This window comes from Microcaecilia unicolor, chromosome 6, assembly GCF_901765095.1.
Source record: "Microcaecilia unicolor chromosome 6, aMicUni1.1, whole genome shotgun sequence".
Lineage (NCBI taxonomy): Eukaryota > Metazoa > Chordata > Amphibia > Gymnophiona > Siphonopidae > Microcaecilia > Microcaecilia unicolor.
The window spans coordinates 142,712,535-142,737,931 of record NC_044036.1 but is presented as its reverse complement, the minus strand read 5'-3'; the positions used below and the strand labels follow the sequence as shown (position 1 = coordinate 142,737,931).

Here is a 25,397-nt window from a genome sequence, read left to right as displayed (position 1 = left end):
GGAAGTATTTATCATTACATTATACTCCTCTTTTTACTGCCTTGGTAGCCTTGAAAAGGGAGGGGCACATCTCGGAGCACAGCAGTCGCACACACTAATTGCATTGTCCGTGCTTAGAAATGGCCTCAGAGTCAGACCTCAATCTGTCATTCTTTCTGGCTCTTAGAATTCAACATAAGCTGTTCGTATTGATAAATTGTAATTTCTCTCTCTCTCTTTCCTGTCTCACACAGAGGAATCCCGGGAAAGAAATGTGGAACCATTATCTTAACTGCCGAGGAGCTGAGCAATTGTCGGGTTGGTACATTCTAAATTAAACCTTTTTGCCCTGGTTCATCTTCATTTTTGCATCCTCCTATCTTCTGAATCTGTTTGCATCGAAACCATACTGTACGGAGAAGGAATGACAGAAAAAGGCTTCAGGCAACTGTTCTCAATCAGTCCCAAAGTCCTGTTAATTAGAGTTCCCTAGAACCTCCATCTCAGCTGAAGATTTCATCATGATAGAGGAGCAGGAAATGAAATTGGGCTCACTATGTGTTCTGTCTCATGTGTTTCTTTTCCTCACTTATTTAGATGAATCAGTTTTTCCAATTTGTTCTTTCAGGCTCTTTCATTCTCCCTTCTGCTTTTCACTTCTGTATTATTAATATCTGCAAATACTGAAGGTCTTCTACTCTTGGACTACAAGAAGACCCCTGGATCAAAGAGGGTTATGTACTGTTAGGGCCAGCCCATCCACTAGGCAGATTAGGCATCCATCTAGGGCAGCACAGTTTAAGCAGTAGCATCACCATGGTAGTCGTTCTGTCTATAGAAGATTCATTGTGGCTTGTGCAAGATCTTGAGCATCCATCATGCATAAGGCCTGCTGAGTCCCAGTCCCTCCAAAATAGAAAGTTCTGTAGGCATCATGACTACTGCATTGGTGCCAGTGTGACCCTGGACATGGTAGGGAAGCCGCTGAATGCCTTGTGGTAGGGGAAGTAGGGAAGGAGTGAGATGCTGGACACCACGGGAGGAGTGGAGATGGAGAAGAAGAGAGATACTGGACACTGTGGAAAGAATAGAGGAGAGGGAAGGGGTGATGTTGGACTATGGAAAGGTAGAGAGGGGAAGGGAAGATGCTGGATGAGGGGGACTTTAAGCTGCTTCTTAATGAAAGGGTGCATGGTGAAAATTTGCCTAGGATGTCAAATACTCTTGGGCTGGCCTTGAGTTCCGAGTACCCTATCACTAATTAAGCAATCTGTATGCTACAGTTCAGGAATTGCTTATTTTTCTACAAACATATCCAATGCTTAAGAATAATTGGAAATAATAAATATTCACCATTGCAAATAATGGTATTAATAAAATATAGAAATAAGGAATAATAAGAAATAATTTAACATAACATATCAGGTCTTGTATGCTGTGTCGCACCAGAAGGCTTGGAACAGTTTGCAACAGAATAAAAATACTAGTAATAATCAAAGGAAAAAAAAATACAGTAACCTACGTGAAGAAAACAACAAATCTAACATAAATACAATTTATGCATAACACCTAGTAAAAAGCCAAAATCTAAGTAATTTTTGGAATCGCAAATAATTTCAGTCTGAATTGTAGTAGGCAGAACATTCCAGATAGAGACCACAGCCAATATAAATAATCTCTTAGTGGTAGAAGCCAAATGAGGTTTAAAGAAAAGAGGAAATCGTAGCTTATTTACATAATAAACCTAGTTGTGGCTCTACAAGGCTGAACAAATGTCAAAGTGGAAAGGTATTCTAGACAGAATCCATTTATGATCTTAAAAACCAAGCAAAGAACTTTAAAATAGATTCTGGCTTGGACAGGCAACCCATGAAGGGCTTGCAACAAAGGTGTGACATGGTCATATTTGTTTTTGAAAAAAATTAATTGGTTGCAAAAAGTAATCGGGCAGCAGTATTTTGGAGCAATAGAATTTGTAAATAGTAAAAAAATTGAAAATTTTAATGTCCTAATCCAATCTTATTTGATTAACATTGAAGTTCCTATTCAGTCTCTCACACGCATACACACACGCAGACACAGAAGCACAAACAGACACACACATGCAGACATAAACATGCACACACACACAAACACACAGAAACAAACATTCACACACAGTCATAGACACGCACACGCACACACAACTAAAGAAACTTAGGGATGAGCTGCCGAAAAATTGTCATTTTGTGTCTTTTCCTGTGTTGCTTCTGGTAATGTTAATTTTATTGAGGTTTTCTTGGCCATTTTGACATTATCAGAGCTAGGTCTTTAAGGGCCCTGTTTACTAAGGCGAGCTAGCGTTTTTAGAGTGCGCTAATGCTAGAGAGAGCCATATGGGTGTCTTTAGCATTAGCACACACTCATTTTTAGTGTGCACTAAAAACGCTAACATGCCTATAGCGCGGCTTAGTAAACAGGGCCCTAAGACTGTGCTCTCTTTGCAAATTGCGCAAACTACTATTGGCAGATGAAAAAGTGTAAAGGGGTCCTTTTAGTAACACGTGCTAACATATGTACTGCATGCAAACGAATTAGTGTGCATTAAATTTAATGCAGCCCATAGGTATACAATGGACTGTGAAGTTTGTAGCGCTAATCGTTAGCAGGCTGTAACCCCCGGATTCTAGATATGGCGTACCAAGTTGCATGCATAAATTTGTGTGTGTGGCCAATTTACATGCGCTACTAAGTTAAGTAATGAGCCAATTAGTCTTGTCAAATGGCCAGTAAAGACTAATTGTCAACACTAATTGGGCATAATTGGAATTTACATGCACTTCTTTTTCGGCATATTCTAAACAGCAACGCACATAAATTCCCATGTTCACAGCCAAAAAGGGGGCATGGTCATAGGAGGAGTGTGGCCAGTGGCGTAGCTATGTGGGGCCAGGGGGCCTGGGCCCCGTAGATTTGGCCCTGGACCCCTCCCACCTCCAACCCTCCCCCGCCGCCGCTGTCGCCTACCTTCGCTGGCGGGGGACCCCCAACCCCCTGCAGCCGAGGTCCTCTTCTTCCAGAGCAAGGCATTCTGTTTCACAGAAACAGAACGAAGTCTTGCAGATCAGCCAGCGGCCGCGTTGCTGGCTGATCTGCAAGGCTTCGTTCTGTTTCTGTGAGTCTGACGTCCTGCACGTACAACGTGCAGGATGTCACACTCACAGAAACAGAATGAAGCCTTGCAACGGAAGAAGAGGACCTCGGTTGGCAGGGGTTGGGGTCCCCCGCCAGCAAAGGTAGACAACGGCGGCAGTGGGGGAGGGTAGGAGGCGGGAGGGGGGGTCGAGAGGGTCATCGGCGGGGGGGTCAAAGTTGTTGTTGGTGGTGGCAGGGGGTCGGCAATGGCGGGAGGGGGTCGTCGGCGCCGGGGGGGGGGCTAAAATGTGCCCCCTCACCTCGGGCTCTGGACCCCCCTCCCGCCAAAGTCTGGCTATGCCCCTGGTGTGGGCGTGTCATGGCCATCAAACACATCTAAAGAATTCAGGGGAACAGGCCTAGATATAGGCATAAGCATTTACTTCAGCTTTTCACTGGCGTAAATGACTCTATCTAAATCAAGGCACGTCCACTGGGCCCGAATGTAGAGATGGCTTATAGAATACCGCTAGGTACATAAATTGAATGCCTCTAGATTTTAGTCACCATATGTAGAATCCGGCCCTAAATCTGTTAGCCCACCTTAGTAAAAGGGCCCCAAAATCTCATATTTATTCTGATCATTTTCATTTATTAATGACATTCGGGGGCAAATGGTAGCCCATTTCCAGAGAAATGACATATGTGTATACTTAGTTGAGTAAATTCTGATATAAATACAAATTCTGATATGATAGAAGTCTACAAGATAATGAGCGGAGTAGAGCGGACAGATGTGAAGCATTTGTTTACACTTTCAAACAACAATAGAACCAGGGGACACAAGATGAAGCTAGAATATTGCAGATTTAAAACAAACAGGAGAAAGTTTTTCTTTACTCAGTGTGTAGTTGGACCCTGGAACTCGTTGCCAGAAAATGTAGTGACAGCAGTTGGCCTTATGGAGTTTAAAGGGGGGTTGGACAGATTCCTGAGGGAAAAGTCCATTGAACATTATTAAAAATTAATTTTGGGGGGGCGGGGTTGCCGGGTTCTTGAAGCCTGGATTGACCGCTGTCAGAGACAGGATGCTGGGCTTGATGGACTATTGGTCTTTTCCCAGTATGGCCGTGCTTATGTTTTTATTATATACTCATCTGTTCAGAAAAATTAATTCTATTCCGGTTAATATTCAGTTTGGGTTGGCCGGTGCTTTTTGAAATGCTGACGGTAGTGGTCAGATTTTGGACTGCATATTCAGCACTGGGTCAAATCCCTATACTGTCCCTGAATATCCAATTCATTGGCGGCGGCTGGAAGGTATCAGGGTCCAGCTAATATGTAAAGCTGGTTCCCACATAGCTATCCTAGGAAATTAGCAAAGCCTTTTAGCCAGCCCAACTTACTTAGATAGTTATCTGGGCTCTGCACTGAATATTGACGGTGCTTGCTCTGGCACTAGCGAGCAAGACCTGCAAAAACATTAACACGGGCACACTTGTTAACTCTGCTAAGCCCATTTTTTAACGCCTTTTAGTAAAAGGGCCCCTGAATACATACATTAAAAAACATAGCAATTATGTACCAAACCACATTCACTAGGTGATTTTGCCTTCCAGAAATTTGCCATTCATTGAGAACAATTAAAGCTAAGCTTTTATCTCCTTCTTTGAGAAGCGTTTAGCTCATTGTTCTATATGACATCATAGTGCATACATGACATCATCAGTAAAACATCCACTTAGCTCAGGAATGCACCCTATAGATGTCACAATGTCAATGCAACATGTGACATCATTCAATAGTGGCCCAACCCTGCCTTTCATTTAAAGGCCTGATATGGGCCTTGGCTGTGGCCAAATTGCTTCCTTTCTGCTATTGAAGGATTCTGACTTGGAAGCTCTAAGAGAGTTTTTATTTAAAGAAAGCATCTGCAGGAGCAGAAAAGTCCAGCGAATCCCACAAGGCTAATTAAAGGTACTCTGTAGGAGAAAGAGAAGCCAAACTACATTTCATAGCAGAAATAAGCACCTATACCATTACTTATGTGAATATTTCATTTTTCATCTGTCAGTTCTATTTTTCTTTTTCCTTTCTCTCTCTCTCTCTTAATAGAGGTCAGTTGCACTGAGACTCCTCCATTTTTAGTATTTGACAAGCAGGGCTCTGTTTGTCTCAGCAGCTCTTAGAAAGATGAATTCTGGCTTAATTAGCCACAGAATAAGATGTTGTTGTTATAAACATTTAATAGGGATGGCCTGGAAGCTCATTGGCAGCAAGGTTGTAGTTAGCTATATGTGGCACAAAGGAAACTGAGGTACCAAAGCACCCAATCCTTTGATTTCCTTTGCTGACACAATGCAAGGCAGAAACATCTCAGGACTGTTTGGAGGTGTGTCACATAGGGTGCATTTGTGGCATGGAATGCTCCTGATTGACAGCATATGGAGTCCCTCAGTTCACTTCTTGCATCAGATCTTCCATTTCTGAGACCGGTTGGAGCTTGGGAAGTTGCAAAGATATAGCACTGATAGCTCAGGGGTAGGAAGGAGACCCAATCAGCGATGCCTAATAACCAGACCTAAGGTTCACAATTCCAGGGTTCTGGAAGGAGCTTTACTGCATGCCCCCCCCCCCCCCCCCCATAAAAGGTGAACAAAACGTAGGCATATGCATCTTAAACTGTACAATAGAAACATTGAAAAATGGTTATAGGCTCCAGTTCCTTATCTAGCCCCTGCATAACATGGCATGTTGCAGAGAGAAGGGGCTCCCTGTGGTTGGGTCCACGTAACATTTTGTAAGCATGCAGTAGGGGAAGTGTTTTCAGAAGCTGAATGCTGGCAGAGGAGTTGAGTTATACCAAACTCAAAGTCCTGAATGAGGATGTCAAGGAAGCAAAACGATATAATAAGACAGTGGCCAAGGCCAGAAGGATGCTTGACTGCATAACCAGCAGAAAGAAGGAGGTGTTAATGCCCTTGTAGAAGTCATCGATGAGATCTCACTTGGATTTCCATGGTCAGTTTTGGAGGCCGTATCTTTCCAAGGATGTAAAAAGACTCAAAACTGTTCAGAGGAAAGCAACCAAAATGTATGGCTTCTGCTCCAGAAGCCCTATGAGAAGAGACTTAGGGCCCAATGCACAAAGCCTACTGGGCCAGCAACGTAAGACCGGTTCCAGACAGTTTAGTGAGCACGTTATTCAGCGGGAGAAGCATAATGGGGTTCTGTGGGCTGTTTTCTGTCCACGGTTGCAGACTACAATAATGAAATTCAAATTTATTACAAGTAGCTGATTCTGAGGGATGCACAGCCGTTTGCAAGTGATGCACAGAAAGGAACACTTACCTTGTATGACAATGTTAATGGGAGGTCAGGAGCTATCGGTAGTGGGAAGAAGGGGCCCAGGATGTAGGAAGAGTTGGAAAAGGACTGGGGTTTTTTCATTTCCATTTTTGTTTTTCTGTAGTCTTGTTGGGTCTGCTCTGATTGCACTCATCAGCCCCATGGACATAGTAACATAGTAAATGACGACAGATAAAGACCTAACAGTCCTTCCAGTCTGCCCAACAAGATAAACTCATTTTACATGGTATGTGCTACTTTAAATGTATATTCGAGTTTGATTTGTCCCTGCCCTTCTCAGGGCACAGACCGTAAAAGTCTCCCCAACACTGTTCCTGTAGTAAAAGATCTGAAACTAAGGTCAAAGCTCCTTAAAATTTACACTCCAGTCCCTCCATATCTATTCAGCCACGATCAGGGCACAGACCATAGAAGTCTGCCCAGCATTGGTTTTACTCTCCAATTACCAGCATCACCACCCAATCTCCACTAAGATTCTGTAGATCCATTCCTTCTAAACAGGATTCCTTTGTGTTTATCCCATGCACGTTTGAATTCCATTACCGTTTTCATCTCCACCATCTCCCGCGGGAAGGCAATCCACATATCTACCACCCTTTCCGTGAAAAAATACTTCCTGACATTACTCCTGAGTCTTCCCCCCTCCAACCTCAGTTCATGTCCTCTAGTTCTACCACCTTCCCGTCTCCAGAAAAGGTTTGTTTGCAGATTAAAACCTTTCAAATATTTAAACGTCTGTATCATGTCACCCCTATTTCTCTTTTCCTCCAAGGTATACATGTTCAGGTCAGCAAGTCTCTCCTCGTACAGTTTGCAACGCAAATCCCAAACCATTTTTGTAGTTTTTCTTTGCACCTTTTCCAATCTTTTTACAAAAGCCTGACTGGCTGGGGTGCCTCCAGGATCAGGTTTGGGAACCACTGCAATAGAGTTTTTCCACTCAAAGCAAAACATTTTAAAAGGGTATAGAAGAGAGAAACTGCCTGGAATGCAAGTTACAACCCTAAAACCAAAAGTAGGTGCAACCCTGGCCACCTTTCTGGGCACACTGGATGGGTCATGCTAGTCTTTGTCTGCCATCATTTACTATGTTGTTATGAATGTGAAATGTATCTTCATGGGAAAGCTGAGGAGAAGCAACATGCTTTGAACTTCTGGAGTTTTCTCTGGATAATTTATCTGAAGCTGGAGTAAGATTTTGCTTCTTTTCTTTTTGATGTGGGATCTGTGATCCCAAAGCTTCAAAGGAAAAAGAGTACGCTAAGCCCTAGAAGGAGAAAGATGGGTAGAATGTGTAGCCTGTTAAAGGTGGGGAGCATCAGAAAGCTTCGCAATGCTTAAGCTATGCCAGAAGACAGCGATTTGCAATGTGCAGTGAATTGTAAGCTGGACTTTGTTTGATAACATTATTGAAGATCTCAGCCCTAAAGCTCAGCATGTATTTGTATAAATGACACTCATTCACTTCTTCCTGGGAAGCAACCTGCGAATAGTCTACTATGTAAATAATAGTTAGATCTATTTTGGAATCCCATAATATTTACTCTAGGACAGTGGTTCCCAAACTCAAACCTGTTCTGGTGGAACCTCAGCCAATCACGTTTTCAGGATATCTACAATGAATATTCATGAGATTGCTTCGCATGCACCGCTTCCACTTCATACAAATGTCTCTTATTCATATTCAATGTGGGTATTCAGAAAACCTGAACTGGCTGGGGTTCCCCCAGGACAGGTTTGGGAACCACTGGTTATCAACCTAGTCCTCGTTACACTGCTAGCCAGTCAGGCTTTCAGGATATCCACAATGAATTTGCATGAGATTTGTATACAATGGAGGTAGTGCATTCAAATTTATCTGATACATATTCATTGTGGGTATCCTGAAAACCCAACTGGGGGCTGAGAACCCCTGCTCTAGGGTCTTGCTTACCACCATTCAGTGCTGCTAGAAAAGATTTTTTCACCCTCATATTAAGCGCTTTCACCTGCAGTCCACTTCACACCATTTGATTGACCGTCAGGGTGGATTACTCCTGAGTACTGGCTACATTTGCATCCCAAGTATTTATTTATTTATTGCATTTGTATCCCACATTTTCCCACCTCTTTGCAGGCTCAATGTGGCTTACAATAATCATGAATAGTGGAAATACATTAGAAAATAGACTCCTGTGACTAAATTTGCATACCAAAGCTAGTTAAAAATAATAACTTCCTTGCATTAGAGAATGGTGAAAAGGTAAAAAGCTAATTGAGACTAATGCAATCATAAATTGCATTGATTCTGTGAGCAAATCAGAGTACTGTACTGTTTCAGATCTATTACCTACAGGATTGCATGGGGACCAATGAGAGCTGACAACAAACAGCTCTGGTCATCCCCAAAATATGCCAGGATTCCTCAAACAATAATCCATTAAGAGGGAGCTGAAGCAGAATGTTGTTTCTTCCTAAGTATTTAGTTGTCATTCTCGAACGGTTGAGGTCATAGTTCAGTTTTCTGGCTTGGATTTGTTTATATAGGTATAGAGATCTCTATGTGTAAAACCCAATAACCAGGTCCCACTCCATGTGTTAGCACTAAGCTTTATATCAATTCACACAGCCACCAAAACTGTGCATTTTCTTTGAGAGAGAGTAGCATTTAGTGATATGGGTTTTATTACCAAGCTTAAAAAATAATTTTGCAATTTAATGTATATATGCAGACCAGAGGCGTCATAAAATTATCTACATGTGACTGTGCATCTTCTTATGCATGGAAAGATAGTTCTATTTATTATATGCAGTTATGTATAATGAAATCATTTTTAATAAGTTAGGAGTATGAAATATTGCAGTGCTGTATCCTCCAATATAAATTGTGATTGTGGCACCCTTCTGGAATATAAAGTATGCTTTGATTGGGAACATCACCTCAGTGTCTTTTGCAGGTATAGCTTCCGTGCTGTGAATGAATATTTTACTTCATGCTGTTCCTTGCTGCTTCCCCTCCCCTCCCCCCCTCCATTCCCGGTCACCTGGGTCTGTATAATCTGCATATGAAAGGCTCAGTGATAGAGCACAGACAGTGGTAGTAAATGGTATTCTGTCTGAGGAAAGGTGGCGAGTGGAGTGCCTCAGGGATCAGTCCTGTGCTGATTCTGTTCAATTTTGCAGAGGGGTTAGAAGGAAAAGTTTGTCATTTTGAAGATGACATGAAGATCTGCATAGAGTAGACACCCCAGGGGAACAGAAAGAATGAGAAGCATTCTTTAAAAATGTTTGAAGAATGGTTGAATGTCCAGCAATTAAATTCAATGAAAAAAGGTCAAAGTCCTGCATTTCAGGTGTAGAAATCTGAAGGAGCAGTACATGATGAGATCTGATGTGCAACGACTAGGACAGAGACTTCTGGGTGATAATGAGTTCAAGATTTATTTCTTTATTTATTCATTCGTTTTATTTATTTTCTGTTTTTATACCAAAGTGGGTTACAATTATCAATGTGTAATTAAACTCTAGAACTTATTGCCGGAGAATGTAGTAAAAGCAGTTAGCTTAGCAGGGTTTACAAAAGGTTTGGCTGGCTTCCTAAAGGAAAAGTCCATAGACCATTATTAAAAAGGGAAAAATCCACTGCTCATTTCTAGGATAAGCAGTATAAACTGTATTGTACTGTTTTGGGATCTTGCCAGGTACTTGGCCACTGTTGGAAACAGGATGCTGGACTTGATGGACAATACTTATGTACTTAAGTACTTATGCATATACATAAAATCATAGCACAAAAAAACAATTTCATCAAATTGACAAAAAAAAGTGCAACAGGACTGAGACTAGAGCCAGAGGGAGCTTGGGTGCAGATGGAGAGGTTAACAAGCAGACAACAAAAAGGAAATGATACTGTACAGGTCACTGGTGAGGCCTCACCTAGAATACTCTGGATTCCATATATGAAAAAGGATATAGAGAGACCAAAATGGAGGATCACTAATACATCATAAGACCTAGGACCTGAAACTTAAGGATCTAAGTATGTATAGCCTAGAAAAAAAGCAAAAAGCAAACCTTTTTCAGTGGAAAGGAAATTCTAGAATAAGGGGGAGTCACAATATTTATTTATTTCCAAACTTTCTACCTTGCATCATCTACAATGCTAAATGGGTTACAACAAACATTCATATACAAAAACAAAACGAATAACTACTTTCAATAAACAGTTCTGATCAATGACCCACGGCCTAACAACTAACATTATTCTCCATAACAGCTCACCCTGATCAATAACTCTCAATTTAAGAAATATTGAATGCTCTCTGAAACAACATGGTCTTTAAAGCCTTTTTAAAATCATTCAGACTCCTCACTGCCCTTATCTCTAAAGGCAACGAATTCCAGAGTTTTGGTCCTGCAATATAAAAAAGTAGAGTTCCTATACTCATCCAAATAAACCAACTTAAAAGATGGAACATCTAAAATATTACAGGACACTGATCTCAAAGATCTAACAGGTTGGTGAAGATGTAGACTTGTTGAAGTTCCAAGAAGGTGAACTCAGGAACATCATCCCGGAAAGGGTGGTAGATACCTGAAATACCACCCAGAGGAGGTGGCAGAGACAAAATAGTAACAGAATCCGAGAAAAGCATGGAATAGGCATAAGAACATAAGAATAACTATACTGGGTCAGACCAATGGTCCATCTAGCTCAGTATCCTGCTTCCAATAGTGGCCAATCCAGGTCACAAGTTCCATGTAGAACCCCAAAGAATAGCAAGATTCTGGATTTCTAAATAGTGACAAGATTCCATGCAGAATCCCATAGAGTAGCAACATTTCATGTAGAATCCCAAAGAACAGCAAGATTCTGGAATCCTAAAGAGTAACAAGATTCCATGCAGAATCTCAAAGAGTAGCCACATTCCATGTAGAACCCCCAAAGAATAGCAAGATTATGGAACCCTAAAGAATAACAAGATTCCATGCAGAATCTCAGAATATCAACATTCCATGTAGAGCCTCAAAGAATAGCAAGATTCTAGAATCCTAAAGAGTGACAAGATTCCTATCAGAATCTCAGAGTAGCAACATTCCATACTACAAATCCCAGGGCAAACAGTGGCTTCCCCCATATCTATCTCAATAGCAGACTATTTTTATGATTTAGTGCAGGTGAAGTGAGGGTGAAGCAGGAGATCAATTAGGATCTGTCGTGCTACAGCAGAAGGGGAGAAGGAACAGATGAGGTGGGCTTTGTGGGTCATTGCATATTTATAAATAACCATTACACCAAGCTTCTGACTTATATTTTTCTTTCAGGACATTGTCACCATGCAATTATGTGCCAACAAGCTGGATAAGAAGGACTTTTTTGGAAAATCGGACCCTTTTCTTGTGTTTTACCGCAGCAACGAGGATGGGACGTGAGTTGTCTCCCGCTCTCTCCTCTGTATGAAAACAGCTATGTGAATACCAGAAAAGAATATAGTGAAATGTGGGGCTGCAACAGGTTATTTGGGCTTTGAAAATGATAAATATTTCTAGTCTACAAGTCAACAGTTTGGTTAGCTGTTCAGAATCTTTTGAGGTAAAGAAAAAATTACTAGCCCATGCTACAGAATTAAAGAACACAGAGGGAACTGCTTGGCCGACTGTGTTATCATGCACTGGGAAGAGTGTTGAGCACTGGAAACTTACATTCTAAAGAAAAAAATGTTTGCATATACTAAACAGTGTTTAGTCGTCAGGCGGCATATAAATGCCATCAGCTTTGGCACAAAAGTCAACTGGTAGAGAGGCACATCTCAGTAACAAATGAGCCAGTGCTGATTCCTTGATATGGTTGGGATGTTGAGGGTCACTTGTAGAGGGCACAGGAGGAGAGAATGGAGCCTTGAAAATACTAGAGAGAAAAGCCCAGTTACACTCTATGGTCCTCACCTCTCAGAGGCTCAGAACATGGTAATCAGCTGAATTAGTCTGACCTTTCTTGGTACTGACCATGAAGTGTGGGCCAAACAGTTCACATTTAGTCTTCATATGACCTGGAAGGGGGCAGGGGAGAGACAAAGTAAAGTTACAGGATGCCATTGTAAAATTTTAAGGAAAAATGTACTTGCACAATATAACATAGAAACATGACAGCAGATAAAGGCCAAATGGCAAATCCAATCTGCCCATCTTCTATAACCACTATCTCCTCCTTTTCCTAAGAGATCCCACATGCCTGTCCCATGCTTTCTTAAATTCAGACACAGTCCTTGTCTCTACGACCTCCACCGGGAGGCCATTCCACGCGTCCACCAAGAGTATTATCTTCGGTTACTCCTGAGCCTATTTCCTCTTGATATCATCCTATGCCCTCTCATTCATTTTATGTCCTCCAATTCTAGAGCCCCCCCCCCCACCCGCCCCCATTTGTTCAGTAATTCAACATTATTCAAAAAGTGTTTTAAATATTTTTCCTTCTCAGAGGTTCTTATGATGTTATTAATGGATTCCATTTTGTAGACTGTATTTCCTTGATTGTTTCTGACAGATGCATCTTATTTTTTTTTAAGTGTGTATAGTGGGGGTGGGGAGGTTAGGAATGGTAATCAAAGAAGATGTTAATTTTATGTTTTGATTTTTAATGTTGTAAACTGCTTCAGTAGCCTTGTTGAGGCTAATAGATGATACACAAGGTTTTTTTTAAAATAAATAAGCAAACAAACATATTTTAAAACCCTGTGCATTTCCAAAATAGCTAAGGGAGCCATTCCTACTTAAAGAACATTTTTAATTGGTCCCAGGGTTGGGCTTTTCAGGGGAATCCACTCTGTCAGAATTTACCATGACAGAATGAGCATTTACTGTGATCCTGTCCACTACAGAAAGTTTACAGTACTTCGGGGAACACTAGAGCAAAATTATTGCTGTAAATATTGTCGCAGTGTTCACAGTACCATCAGCGTGATTAGGTTACTGCCTCCTGCAGTAGCAGAAGGGTTTTAACTCAAAACTACCATCATGATATTATAGCACATAAGATTAAACAAATATGTAAAGTGTAATATTCAGCCAGCAGTAGTCAACAGTATTCTCTGTTAAATACAGAATTGGGCCTGGATGTTGGGTCCTATATGGATACCACCTCTGGGCAGAAGGTGGCCACCGGGAGTTACCCAGGTACTTAACCGGTTAACTTAGGGCAGCCTTGTTTCTGTCCTAAGTTTATAGGATAATTATCTGGACACCGCTACTGAATAAACCCCTTAGAAAAAACTACATTGGCTCCCACTAAAAGATAGAATTACATTCAAAATCTGCACCTTGGTTCATAAAGTCATTCATGGAGAGGCCCCATCATATATGATAGGCCTAGTAGATCTACCAGCAAGAAATACAAAAAGTTCATCACGCACTTTCTTAAACCTCCACTATCCCAACTGTAGAGGACTTAAATATAAAGCAATCCATGCATCTAGCTTCTCCTACATCGGCACGCAAATATGGAACGCATTACCGAATGCTATAAAAACAACGCATGATCTGACAACCTTCCGGAAGCTACTGAAAACTAATCTGTTTAAAGAGACTTATGAAATGAATCCTTCATAAATGACTTAACTTCAAAACTACACCAGAACAAACCATTATTGAACTCTTATTATTATTTTACTTTAATCACATTATTATTACTATATGTTATACCTTGTCCTTGATATCATATACCTGATATGAATTATTTATTCATTTACTCCCAATTTATCTGATATTTTTATGTACCTTAATTGTATAAATAATCTGAACTTTTCATTCCATTAATGGCGATTGCCATTGCGGCATAATGTAAGCCACGTTGAGCCTGCAAATAGGTGGGAAAATGTGGGATACAAATGCAGCAAATAAATAAATAAATAAAATAACAGTGGTGGTGCCTGGGTACCTCCCAGCTCCACCCAGACTCTGTCCCCCTCACTTCCAGATCATCCTGGCACTGACTAGATACCTGGATTTTCAACAGCACTATCTGAAAATCCAGGTAAGACATCGTCAGCACTACTTAACCAAGTGGGAGCCTCTCCTACCTGGTTAAATAGTGCTGAATATCAGGCCTGTAGCATTCTTTCCCAGGGGAATTTTATTTAAATAGTTAAATAATGAGTCATTGTTCAAGTAAACACTGTCTGTTAAAGTGATGGCTACCAAATGGTGTCTGTTACAGTGTTGCATGCTCTGAAATTCTCTACAGCAGAGATTCCCAGATAGCTTGGGGACCTCCCAGCCAGTCAGGTTTTCAGGATATCCATGATGATAGATTGACATACACTATCTCCATTACATGCAGACCTATCCCATGAGCATTTATCATGGATATCGTAAGAACCTGATTGGTTGGAGGTCCCCCAGGACAGAGTCGAGATCCACTGCTCTTTTCTTTTAGCTGTAGCATGGGAGCAGGGCCTGGTGGAATAGGGAGGGTCCCCAGGATAACTACCCTTATCAACTAAAACACAGCAAGAGCTTCATGTCCCAGTATGGCGAAGAATCCCCTGTCTGCAGTGACGCCAGACGGCCTTATATTGTATCAGTCTTGCTCTGTATCCTTTGCCATTTGCTATGACTTAATTTAATTTTTAAAAAGACATTTACAGCCCGCTTCTTTCTAGAAATTAGGTTTTGAGGCAGGTCACAATACAATACACAAATGTCAATAAAATGAATACATAAAAAGAATAAAAAATACATTGTTTTTCTAACTAGCCCCACATGATATGACTTCAGCAATTACCAGAACAAGTCCAAACCTCAAATCAATCACCCCATTGGAAGAATATTTTTCTGAAAGATGTTATGATTTCTTTCCAATTGCATCACTGTTGGCAAGTTAATGCTTTCTGTTGGAGCCTTTCCAGTCAGTCTTTCTACTTATCTGCAAAACCTTCTTAGATGGTAACTTGAATTAAATATCATCAGCTTCTAATCTTAAAGAACACCAGGGAACGTACATTTCCAAATATTTATTTAAATATTGCAGCACCTCACCCCAAATAATCCATATATCGTACTCTATGATTTATGGCTAAGCAATGTAATTCCATAAGAACTGGAGGGGCTTAATTCTATTTTCTGGCTTTTTCCGTAGATTTTGCAGCGGTGTGCTGTATTAACTGTAATCTTCAATTAAGAGGTCCTTTTACTAAACCACATTAATTGCTAACATGCACTTAATAAAGGCTTACCACAAAACATACAAAAGCATTTTGCAATAACTTGCCTGTGCTAATCACGCATTTTTTTTTCATTTAGGGAGGGGAAATGGGACTTGATATACTGCCTTTCTGAGGTTTTTTGCAACTACATTCAAAGCGGTTTACATATATTCAAGTACTTATTTTGTACCAGGGGCAATGGAGGGTTAAATGACTTGCCCAGAGTCACAAGGAGCTGCAGTGGGAATTGAACTCAGTTCCCCAGGATCAAAGTCCACTGCACTAACCACTAGGCTACTCCTCCACTAGCAACATTCCATGTAGAAGCCTGCCCTTGCAGATCAGCAATGCGGCCGCGCAGGCTTCTGTTTCTGTGCAGGACGTCAGACTCACAGAAACAGAAGCCTGCGCAGCCGCATTGCTGATCTGCAAGGGCAGGCTTCTACATGGAATGTTGCTAGTGGAATAGCAAAACAAACAGAAAAGTGGGCACAAAATCAGGAGTCCCAGAGACTGGATCACAGTAAAGCTAAAACCTAATTTTATTAATTAGTATATTTGGTTTTAGGTTTACTGTGATCCAGTCTCTGGGACTCCTGGTTTTGTGCCCACTTTTCTGTTTGTTTTACAAAGTATCCGTGGATCTTCTTTGAGTTCTCCATGCTTTGTGGATTCGCTAGTGGAATAGCAACATTCTGTGTAGAATCTCAAATGGTAGCAACAGAATCTCAATAGTAGCAACATTCAATCTAGAATCTCCAATAGATAAAGGGAACTGGGACTTGATATACCACCTTTCTGAGGTTTTTGCAACTACATTCAAAGCGGTTTACATATATGCAGGTACTTATTTTGTACCAGGGGTAATGGAGGGTTAAGTGACTTGCCCAGAGTCACAAGGAGCTGCAGTGGGAATTGAACTCAGTCCCCCAGGATCAAGGTTCACTACACTAACCACTAGGCTACTCCTCTACAGGAGGGGGCAGAAAATGGGCAGGGAAGTATTATCCAGCCAGCATGTTTGCATTCGCATGTGCTAACTGGCTAATGTGGAAATAGGAGACGGTAAGGGCTCCCACTTTAACTTTTTACTGAACATTAGCACAACTGAAAACAAAAAATAATTAAAAAGCCTGTAATTTTTCCATGCTGAATCTAGCCTTAGTGTGCAGGAAAGTCCTATGTTAAAACACGTTAAAACCTGATTCTTGACTTCAAAGGTGAAGTCCCTGCCAAAAAAAATGATTAGGAAGCAGCCACCTCCACTCCCTGACCCCCGTTCATTCGCTGAATGTGTTCTTCCTCGTGTGTCATGTGGATTTTGACTGAACCTTGTTTTGTCTCTGCTACAGCTTCACTATTTGCCACAAGACGGAAGTTGTGAAGAACACCCTGAACCCTGTGTGGCAGCCGTTCACCATTCCCGTGCGAGCCCTCTGCAATGGGGATTTTGACAGGTTTGGACACTCCTATTCCTGCTCATTACTTGCCAGTAAAACTAGTTACAACATCAGTGCTGTGGTTATAGACAGTTGTTAACAACTCCCTGTTAAGCAGCAGCTAGTGCTTCAGGAGTTTGAGTTTACATAAGAGCATAAGAATCAGTTCAGACCAATGGTCCATCTAGCCCAGTATCATGTCTCCAACAGTGGCCAATCCAGGTCACAAGTATCTGCTAGATTCCGGAATCCCAAAGAGTAGCAAGATTCTGGAATCCCAAAGAGTAACAAGATTCTGGAATCCCAAAGAGTAGCAAGATTCCATGTTACCGACTCGGGGATAAACAGTGACTTCCCCATGTCTACCTCAATAGCAGACTATGGACTTTTCCAAACCTTTTTTAAACCTCTGACAACAAGTTCCAGAGCTTCTCTCTGACACTTAGAGCAGTAGTGGCTTAATTCCAGATGTGACTCATGGGGCAATGCTATGAGTAGGTGCCTCCTTTTAGGTTCTCCAATGCCACGCAGTGACAGCCTGTTCTATGATGGCACCTGGTCGCCTTGATTCTATAATAGAACAGTAGCATAACCTGACATTGGCTTGCCTAAAATTTAATCCAATTTACCAACCCAATGCAAAAGATGTCTTCTCAAACTTAAGCCATGATTAAATGAGCCACCGCACAGTCTGTGCGGTGGCTGATTTAATCATTGCAAAGGTTTGAGAAGACATCTTTAGCACTGCGTTGGTAAACTGGACAGTATTTATAACCCCGCACTGAATTTTGACTGTATTAAGTTTGCTTAAAACTTAAGGGCACCCATAGTTACACTAATTACAGACCTGGCACCACTGCAGGCACCAATATACTGTAAGGAGATACGTAACTCACAGCATTCTGTAAGTATTGGGGTCGATATTCAGTCAGCGGCATTCAATGTTTTCCTCACCGCCGCCAGCGTTATTCCTGGAAATTCAATTCCTGGCCATGTCTGGGCTCCACAATCAAGTGAGTTCTCCAAATATAAGTAGCAAACACACTTATTAGGAGGAAAAAGGCCTTGAGAATCCCCCAGACATACAACTCAGTCTATGGGGAGCTGGATTTCCTCCTCATCGGCCAAAAAAATCCTCCATACGGAGGTTTTTTTGGCCGATGAGGAGGAAGTCCAGCTCCCCATAGACTGAGTTGTATGTCTGGGGGCTTCTCGAGGCCTTTTTCCTCCTAACACATATCCAGGAGACAATGACAATGATCCAGATTACATCTCCCACCAAATTTTCCCTATGCCTATTTAGTGTCCCATCCCCCTCCCACCTCCTTTACCCCTCCTCCCGTGCCCACCTTCCCCTTGCTTATACCTTTCCTACTCCCTTCACCCTTACCCTTCTCTACCTACCTATCTCTCTTATTATTCTACTATGCTTAACCTATATTTTCTCTATCAATACTATGTAATCCCCATTACTATGTAAACCGCATTGAACCTGCTTTAAGTGGAAAAGCGCGGGGAATAAATAAAAATAAATAAAATAAGTGTGTTTGCTAGTTCTATTTGGAGAACCTACTTGATTGTGGATATATTTCTTTATTATACTAGGGATTTCTCCCCCCAATAGTTATTTTTGAGCATGTCTGGGCTCCAACATTGAATTTCCAGGTTTACGGAGCCAGTGAAGCCATAGCTGCTTAAGGGCCCCTTTTACCAAGCTGGTGCAAAAGGGGGCTGCCGCTGGCATCAGCACGTGTTCTACACGTGCGCAAGTGCCGAGGCCCCCTTTTACTGCAGCTGGTAAAAGGGAAATCTTGCTTTCCTACAGGAAATGGCCGGGTACAGGAGGTGGCGGTAAAGGCTCCCGTGTTAAACCGGCAGTAAGCGGGCAGAGCGTGGCACCGCCCAATTACTGCCGGGTACACTCCGGTGCTACAAAAATAAATACATTTTTGTAGCGCCAGAAATGATGGCACGCCAGGGGTGGGAAGTACTGCCAGGCTGCTGCAGTAGCCTGGCGGTACTTCCTGTATAACAAGCAGTAAGCCCACTTTAGGTTTACCTGCTGCTTAGTCAAAGGAGCCCTGTTTGCATTATTCAGCACATAACCACATAAATATAGAACTGACTATAATGCAGTCCTATCTATGCAGTTACCTTGGCCGCTTAAGTGCTGTCTCCACTGTAGGAACACAACCAACTAGCCAGTTTTGAGTAGGGTGCTAACCTGTTAAAGTGCTGCTGAGTATGACCGGTTAGACCTGAACAAGTGATTTAACCAGCCAGGAGCCATTTATGACCAGTTATATTGCTTTGAATATTGACCCCATTGTGTGCAAGTGGCAGCCAGTCCATCTTCTACCCATGCTTCGCCCCTGTACAAGTCCCTCTCGCACTTATGCGCTATGCCACTTATGTGCACTCCTATAGAGCATAACTGCTGAGGGGGGGCAGGGGGGACAAAATTCCCCGGACGGTGCCGCAGTCCCACCCGCCCTCCTTCGTCGACCGTCTGCCCCCTGCATTGAAATCGCAGTCTCACCTCTGTGAAAGCAGCGCTGCAGGCAGCAGAATGCCTCCCTCCGGCCCTCCTTCCCTCCCTGTGTCCCGGCCTCGTCTGACGTAACTTCCGCGAGGGAGGGGCACAAGGAGGGAAGGAGGGCCGAAGGGAGGCATTCTGCTGCCTGCAGCGCTGCTTTCATGGAGGTGAGACTGCGATTTCAATGCAGGGGGCCCGGACCGGTAGCGGCGACCTCGGGGGGGGGGGGGGTGGAGGGGGGAGCAATGGCGGCAACCCCAGTTATAGAAGCTGCCCTGTAAGCATGTGACCTTCCTCTGCACATACTGGACTAGATCTGTAAAAGATGCCCAAATTTGGACATCAAAAAAAATGAGCGCTGAGCGCTATTTTAAAAATGGTGCTCCAAGTTGGGTGCCATTTTTAGAATTAGCGGATAGCACTGGGATCCATGCCCGAGGATTTAACCTGGTTTAGCTCCTTGCACATAAATTAAGGGGCCCTTTTACTAAGGCACACCGAAAAATGGCCTCCGCTGGTGTAGGCGCGTGTATTGGATGCACGCATGTCTGTTTTTCAGCGCACCTGCAAAAAAGGGCTTTTTTTGGCTGAAAATGAACATGCGGCAAAATAAAAATCAGCGTGTGTCCATTTTGGGCCTGAGCAGTGGCCTAGCTAGGTGGGGCACCAGGGGAGTGGCCGTTCCCCAACGGGAGTTCTGCTGGCGCCTATTTTTTCTCGTCGTGTTGCACTGAAAATGTGCACCGGCGCTGGGCGGAAGTCCACTCTCGCTCCCCCAGCGCCGTCAACCTGGCCCCGCTTCTGGGCCTGAGACCTTCCTGCCACCCACTGACTTAGCGGTAAGGTCTCGCACGTTAACATGTGTGGTAATCGTCAGCACACGTACACTGCTGCTTACCGCCCAGTTAGCTCCAAGCAGTTGAAAATAGAAATTCTTTTCTGTCACGCATTTTGGACGCGTGTCAAAATTAGAATTACTGCCCGGGGCACGTGGTAGTTCTAATTTGACGTGCACTTTATACGCATAGGCACATATGCATCTTAGTAAAAGGACCCCTAAGTGTGGATCCCCTGAATTCTATAATACTGTGCACGTCTTTAGTGAATACTCCTGACCCATCAATGCTCCTCCCATGACCGAGCCCCCTTTTCAGGAGCGCACTAAAAGATTTATCTGCACATCGTTATAGAATAGTGCTTAGCGAGATGTGCGTGTAAATCAATTGATTGTTAGCACCTCCAAAATTGGCGCTAATTGGCTGGTTACTCAATTAAATGGCATTTGCAAAATTGGGCACAAACACAGAGATCTGTGTGCACAATTTTGAGCACCATATATAGAATTCGTGGGCTATGTGTGGTCTCTGGTCATGGAGAAGAGCTGGACTCTGGACACATTCTGACTATTTTCGATACGTGTGTCTTTCAGGACTGTGAAAGTGGATGTGTACGACTGGGACCGGGGCGGAAGGTAAACGTTTGCTGTGGAGCCAAGAAATCTAATTTATGTAGCTGTCTATAGATATAAAATGAGCTTCTTAGCATTTATCACGTGCTAATTCCATTAGCACACGTTAAGCTTTAGTAAAAGGGCCCCTAAATTAGAATTGCACATTTCATACATTATTGATGCAATTAACGCATTGAAATTTGAACGATTTGAAATTTCACTTGATTAGCACATTAGGCTCCCTGCTTCCCCCCATTTTGGTCTGGCATCTCTCTCTCCGCCTTTCATCTTCCCCTACGCTCCCTCACCATCCAACATCTCTCATTCTCCTTCCCTTCACCCGTGGCCCTCCAAATTTGCCTTAGTGGCCAGTCCCACCTCCTCTGATGCAATTTCCTCTTTCTAGTAGGCAGGACACAAGAGAAGAAAGGCTTTAGCACTGCCAGCCATAAAGACAAGTTAGAGGGTTTCAGGGGAGGAGTGAAGAGGGAAGGTGAGTGAAAGATGCTGGACTGCGGGAGAGGGGAAGGGATCTTGGACCTTCAGGAGGAGGGTAACAGGAGGAAAGGAAGAGAGATGGAGATGGAGAGATGCTGGCCCCAGGGAGAGAGGGCAGTGTGGTATAGTGATGTATGGTTGGGAGGAAAGAAAGAGTGAGAGAATAATGGATGATTAGTTTATACTCTCTGAGCCTGAAGGAATTACAAGTCTTTTAAGGAAACTGGAATCAATATTATGCAATTAAAAATTTCAATCATGGTTAATCAAGTAATTAAAAATTTTAATTGATGTACAGCTCTAATTTAAATGTATGATATCCAATTTACACCTACAGGTCAGGTTTTCAGAATGTTCCTAATGAATATGCATGAGAGAGATTTGCATGCTGGCTACCTTCTCTGTAGGCAAATCTCTCATGTCGTTTCATTAGAGGTATCTTAAACACCTTGACTTTTGGTGGCCCTTGAAGACTGGGAGTGAAGACCAAGGCTATCGTGAACTATATCTCCCCAAGACTGAGAGAGAGAGAGAACTATTCTGACTTCCTAGTTCCCTAATTTTCATTGTGCACAGTACCCCACACTGAAGAGGTTAGGCAGACTTTCCTCATCTCTGGCCATCTTCAAAACTAGGCTAAAAACCCACCTCTTCGATGCTGCTTTTAACTCCTAAACCTTCAACTGTCCCCTATCCCTGATATGCCCTGTCTGTCCTAACCCTTATCCCTTACTTGTCCAGTCTGTCTGTCATAATTAGATTGTAAGCTCTATTGAGCAGGGACTGTCTCTCCATGTTCAAGTGTGAAGCGCTGCGTACGTCCGGTAGCGCTAAAGAAATGATAAGTAGTAATAGTAGTAGTACTGTATCTTACATCTGGAAAAATCTTCTAGAAACCTATGGCTTGGCACCCTTGTGGAGATCACTTTAGAAGAGTAATCCTCTGCTACCCTTTCTCTAGTTGAACAGGCTCCAACAGCGCTATTTAAGACGGGTCACAGAATTAGGAACTGAGAGGTACCAATCGGTGCATCTCAATTTTCATCTGTATTTTAGAACAGAATTTGCCAACGTAGAGTCTGTTCAAAAGTAGAGGGAAACGGACATTCATGTGCCGGGTGCATGCAGCATAAACCTCCATTACAAAAAAATATATATGATATAGATATTTAGTAAGCCAGCAAATAGCCAATTATGTTACATAACCGGTTATGTTTCTAAGATCTCAAAACTGGTCAGCTATGTTCCGCCACATAACCGGTTATCTTTCTGATCTTGCAAACATAACCAGTTATGTTCCTGTCACAATGGCCTGTTAACATTGCCAGTTTGGCATTTTGGAGAGCCAAAACCCACTGAGGGATTAAGGGGATAACCTCCCTAACCACTCCAGTGGAGTGCTGCTCAATAGCAGCTGGTGACTAAATCCTAAATGTGTTGGGAACAGGTTTAATTCCCAACAACAATCTTTTAGGACATAGATGTTTAATCCCCTTCTAAAATGGGGACTAAATGACTATGAGCTTGCCATGCTTTTGCCCCTCCCAAAACATACCCAGGCCACACCCCCTTTCCATTTGCATGTGTTTGGGTCTAATTCATGCATATCCCAGGCTTTGCAAAATGGATACTTATCTCCCGATATAAAAAAAAAACATTTAACCATCCAGGAATGGTACCTGGCCGATTAAATGGCACTTAACTGGCAATCCAGTGATATCCAGTAGGGATAGCCGGTTATCGCCTGCTGAATCTTCCTGGTTAGCGCCTAGGAGATAACCTGCTAGATTACGTGATATAGCCAACTATCCCAGAATATTCAATTCATATCCAGCTAAGCGGCCACATTGGGCTACTTAAATAGCTGGTATATCTTTAACCAGTTTAAAGTTAACTGGCTATCTACGAATATCAACGTAGCCGGTTAACTTTAAACTGGCTAAAAATAAACCAGATTTTTAATGCCAGTCACCGGAAACAGCCAGGTATTGAATATCTGGGCTGACCGCTGACTGTGGGAGTTAGCCGGGCTCCCTCCCATGATCTGAATGTCGTCCCTTTAGACTTTTATGCAAGATAATCATTTATGTGCCAGTTTATGCATGTATTAAACCCAAATAGATCTTGCAAAATGAGGGGCAACATAAAACTACTTATTCCCATGTGGCTCAATGTGAACACTGGAGCTCCATACTGACCAAGGACATCACTGGGAAACTTTCATCACTAATAGTAGACAAAAAAATGAGCTAGGTCCAAGGAGGATATCAAGAAGTCTTTCTTGTAAATAGCAGAAAAACGACCTGGTATGGCCATGTTTCGGCACAAAGACCTGCCTCAGGGGTCAGGTAAAACTCTTATGTTATGGCAAAAATGCTTAACTAAAGAGTGAGGTCAAAGTCCAGGCTGTTGAGTTTCTTTGTTATCTGCAGTAGTGCAAAAGCGTCTGTCCTAATGGGACCACCCAAACTAAACTCTTCCACAAGAGCTCATACAACCTCTAGTTATTCCTGTCAACCTCCAAACCCACCCATTCCTTACCCTGTACCTTTCATTTTGTACCTACCCTTCATTCCATGTAAGCCACATTTGGTGGGATAATGCGGGATACAAATTAATAATAAATAACTAAATGTACAATAAAGACTTCTTGATATCCTCCTTGGATCTACCTTACTTTTTTGCCCACTGCTCATGTCTACGTGAGGTTTTTCCTCCTCTTTTTGTTCGACTTGAAACTTTCATCACTAACATTCATCAGAAAGTCAGACACATGTAAAATACAATGATAGAGCTGACAGAGGTTTTTGTAATGAGTTTGTTTATTTAAACTTCCGTCTGTCTTGTCTGGATCATTTCCCCACTAGAACTGCTGCTGTAATGTAGAGGTGGATGTCCCAGAATGTACCTTGGAACTAACCTTCTTCTTTTTCCTGTTCTGGCAGCCATGACTTTATCGGAGAGTTCACCACGAGCTACAGGGAATTATCTCGTGGCCAGAGTCAGTTCAGCGTCTATGAGGTGAGGGGAGAGCATTACACAGGTTCTCTCCAATGCCCAACAGAGGGCAAAGGTTCTGAATTAAAATCAAGCATTGCTTTTCACTGTGTCCACTGACAGTTTGTTCTTTTTATATCTGTATAAATTGACCCAATGTCCTCTGTATAACATCACACACTTTGCACCGTACAGGGGGCTGTAATGTAACAAAGTACTTCCAGTCTCTTCCGCTTTGCTAGAATGAGATCCCAGATGAATCCTGTGTCCTACGTTTAAGGTGCCGTCACAAAATTTTCTCTGTTCACAATGCTCTCACCCAGATCACATTTCTGCCCTCAGGTGCCGATGCTCAACATTACCAGGCGCATAAATGTGCAGTTAACATTGGGTTTGTGCCAGGGGCGTATCTGCGTGGGGCCTCAGGGGCCTGGGCCCCCGCAGATTTCGCCCTGGACCCCCCTACCGCTGCCAACCCTCCCCCTCCGTTGCTCGCCTACCTTCGCTGGCGGGGGACCCCAACCCCCGCCAGCCGAGGTCCGCGTCCTCCTGCCGCTGCCGGCTGCCTCTGGTGCTTTCATTTGTCCATTGAAGCTGGCGCCGATGAAAGTTTCTTTTGAGTCTGACGTCCTGCACGTACAACGTGCAGCGACGTCAGAGTCAAAAGAAACTTTAGTTGGCGCCAGCTTCAATGGACAAATGAAAGCACCAAAGGCAGCCGGCAGCGGCAGCGGCAGGAGGACGCGGACCTCGGCTGGCGGGGGTTGGGGTCCCCCGCCAGCGAAGGTAAGCGAGCAACGGAGGGGGAGGGTTGGCAATGGTAGCGGCTGGGGGGA

General features: G+C 42.9%; 1 protein-coding gene across 1 annotated transcript in view; it reads left to right on the top strand.

The window, feature by feature from the left end:
• CPNE9 (copine family member 9) overlaps nt 1-25,397 on the top strand; it is a 180,818-nt gene that overhangs the window by 116,947 nt on the left and 38,474 nt on the right. The window contains exons 8-12 of the mRNA XM_030206386.1: nt 234-297; nt 11,767-11,870; nt 16,994-17,098; nt 21,046-21,087; nt 24,510-24,585. Coding sequence (XP_030062246.1) covers nt 234-297; nt 11,767-11,870; nt 16,994-17,098; nt 21,046-21,087; nt 24,510-24,585 — 391 coding nt within the window. The remainder of the gene's footprint in view (nt 1-233; nt 298-11,766; nt 11,871-16,993; nt 17,099-21,045; nt 21,088-24,509; nt 24,586-25,397) is intronic.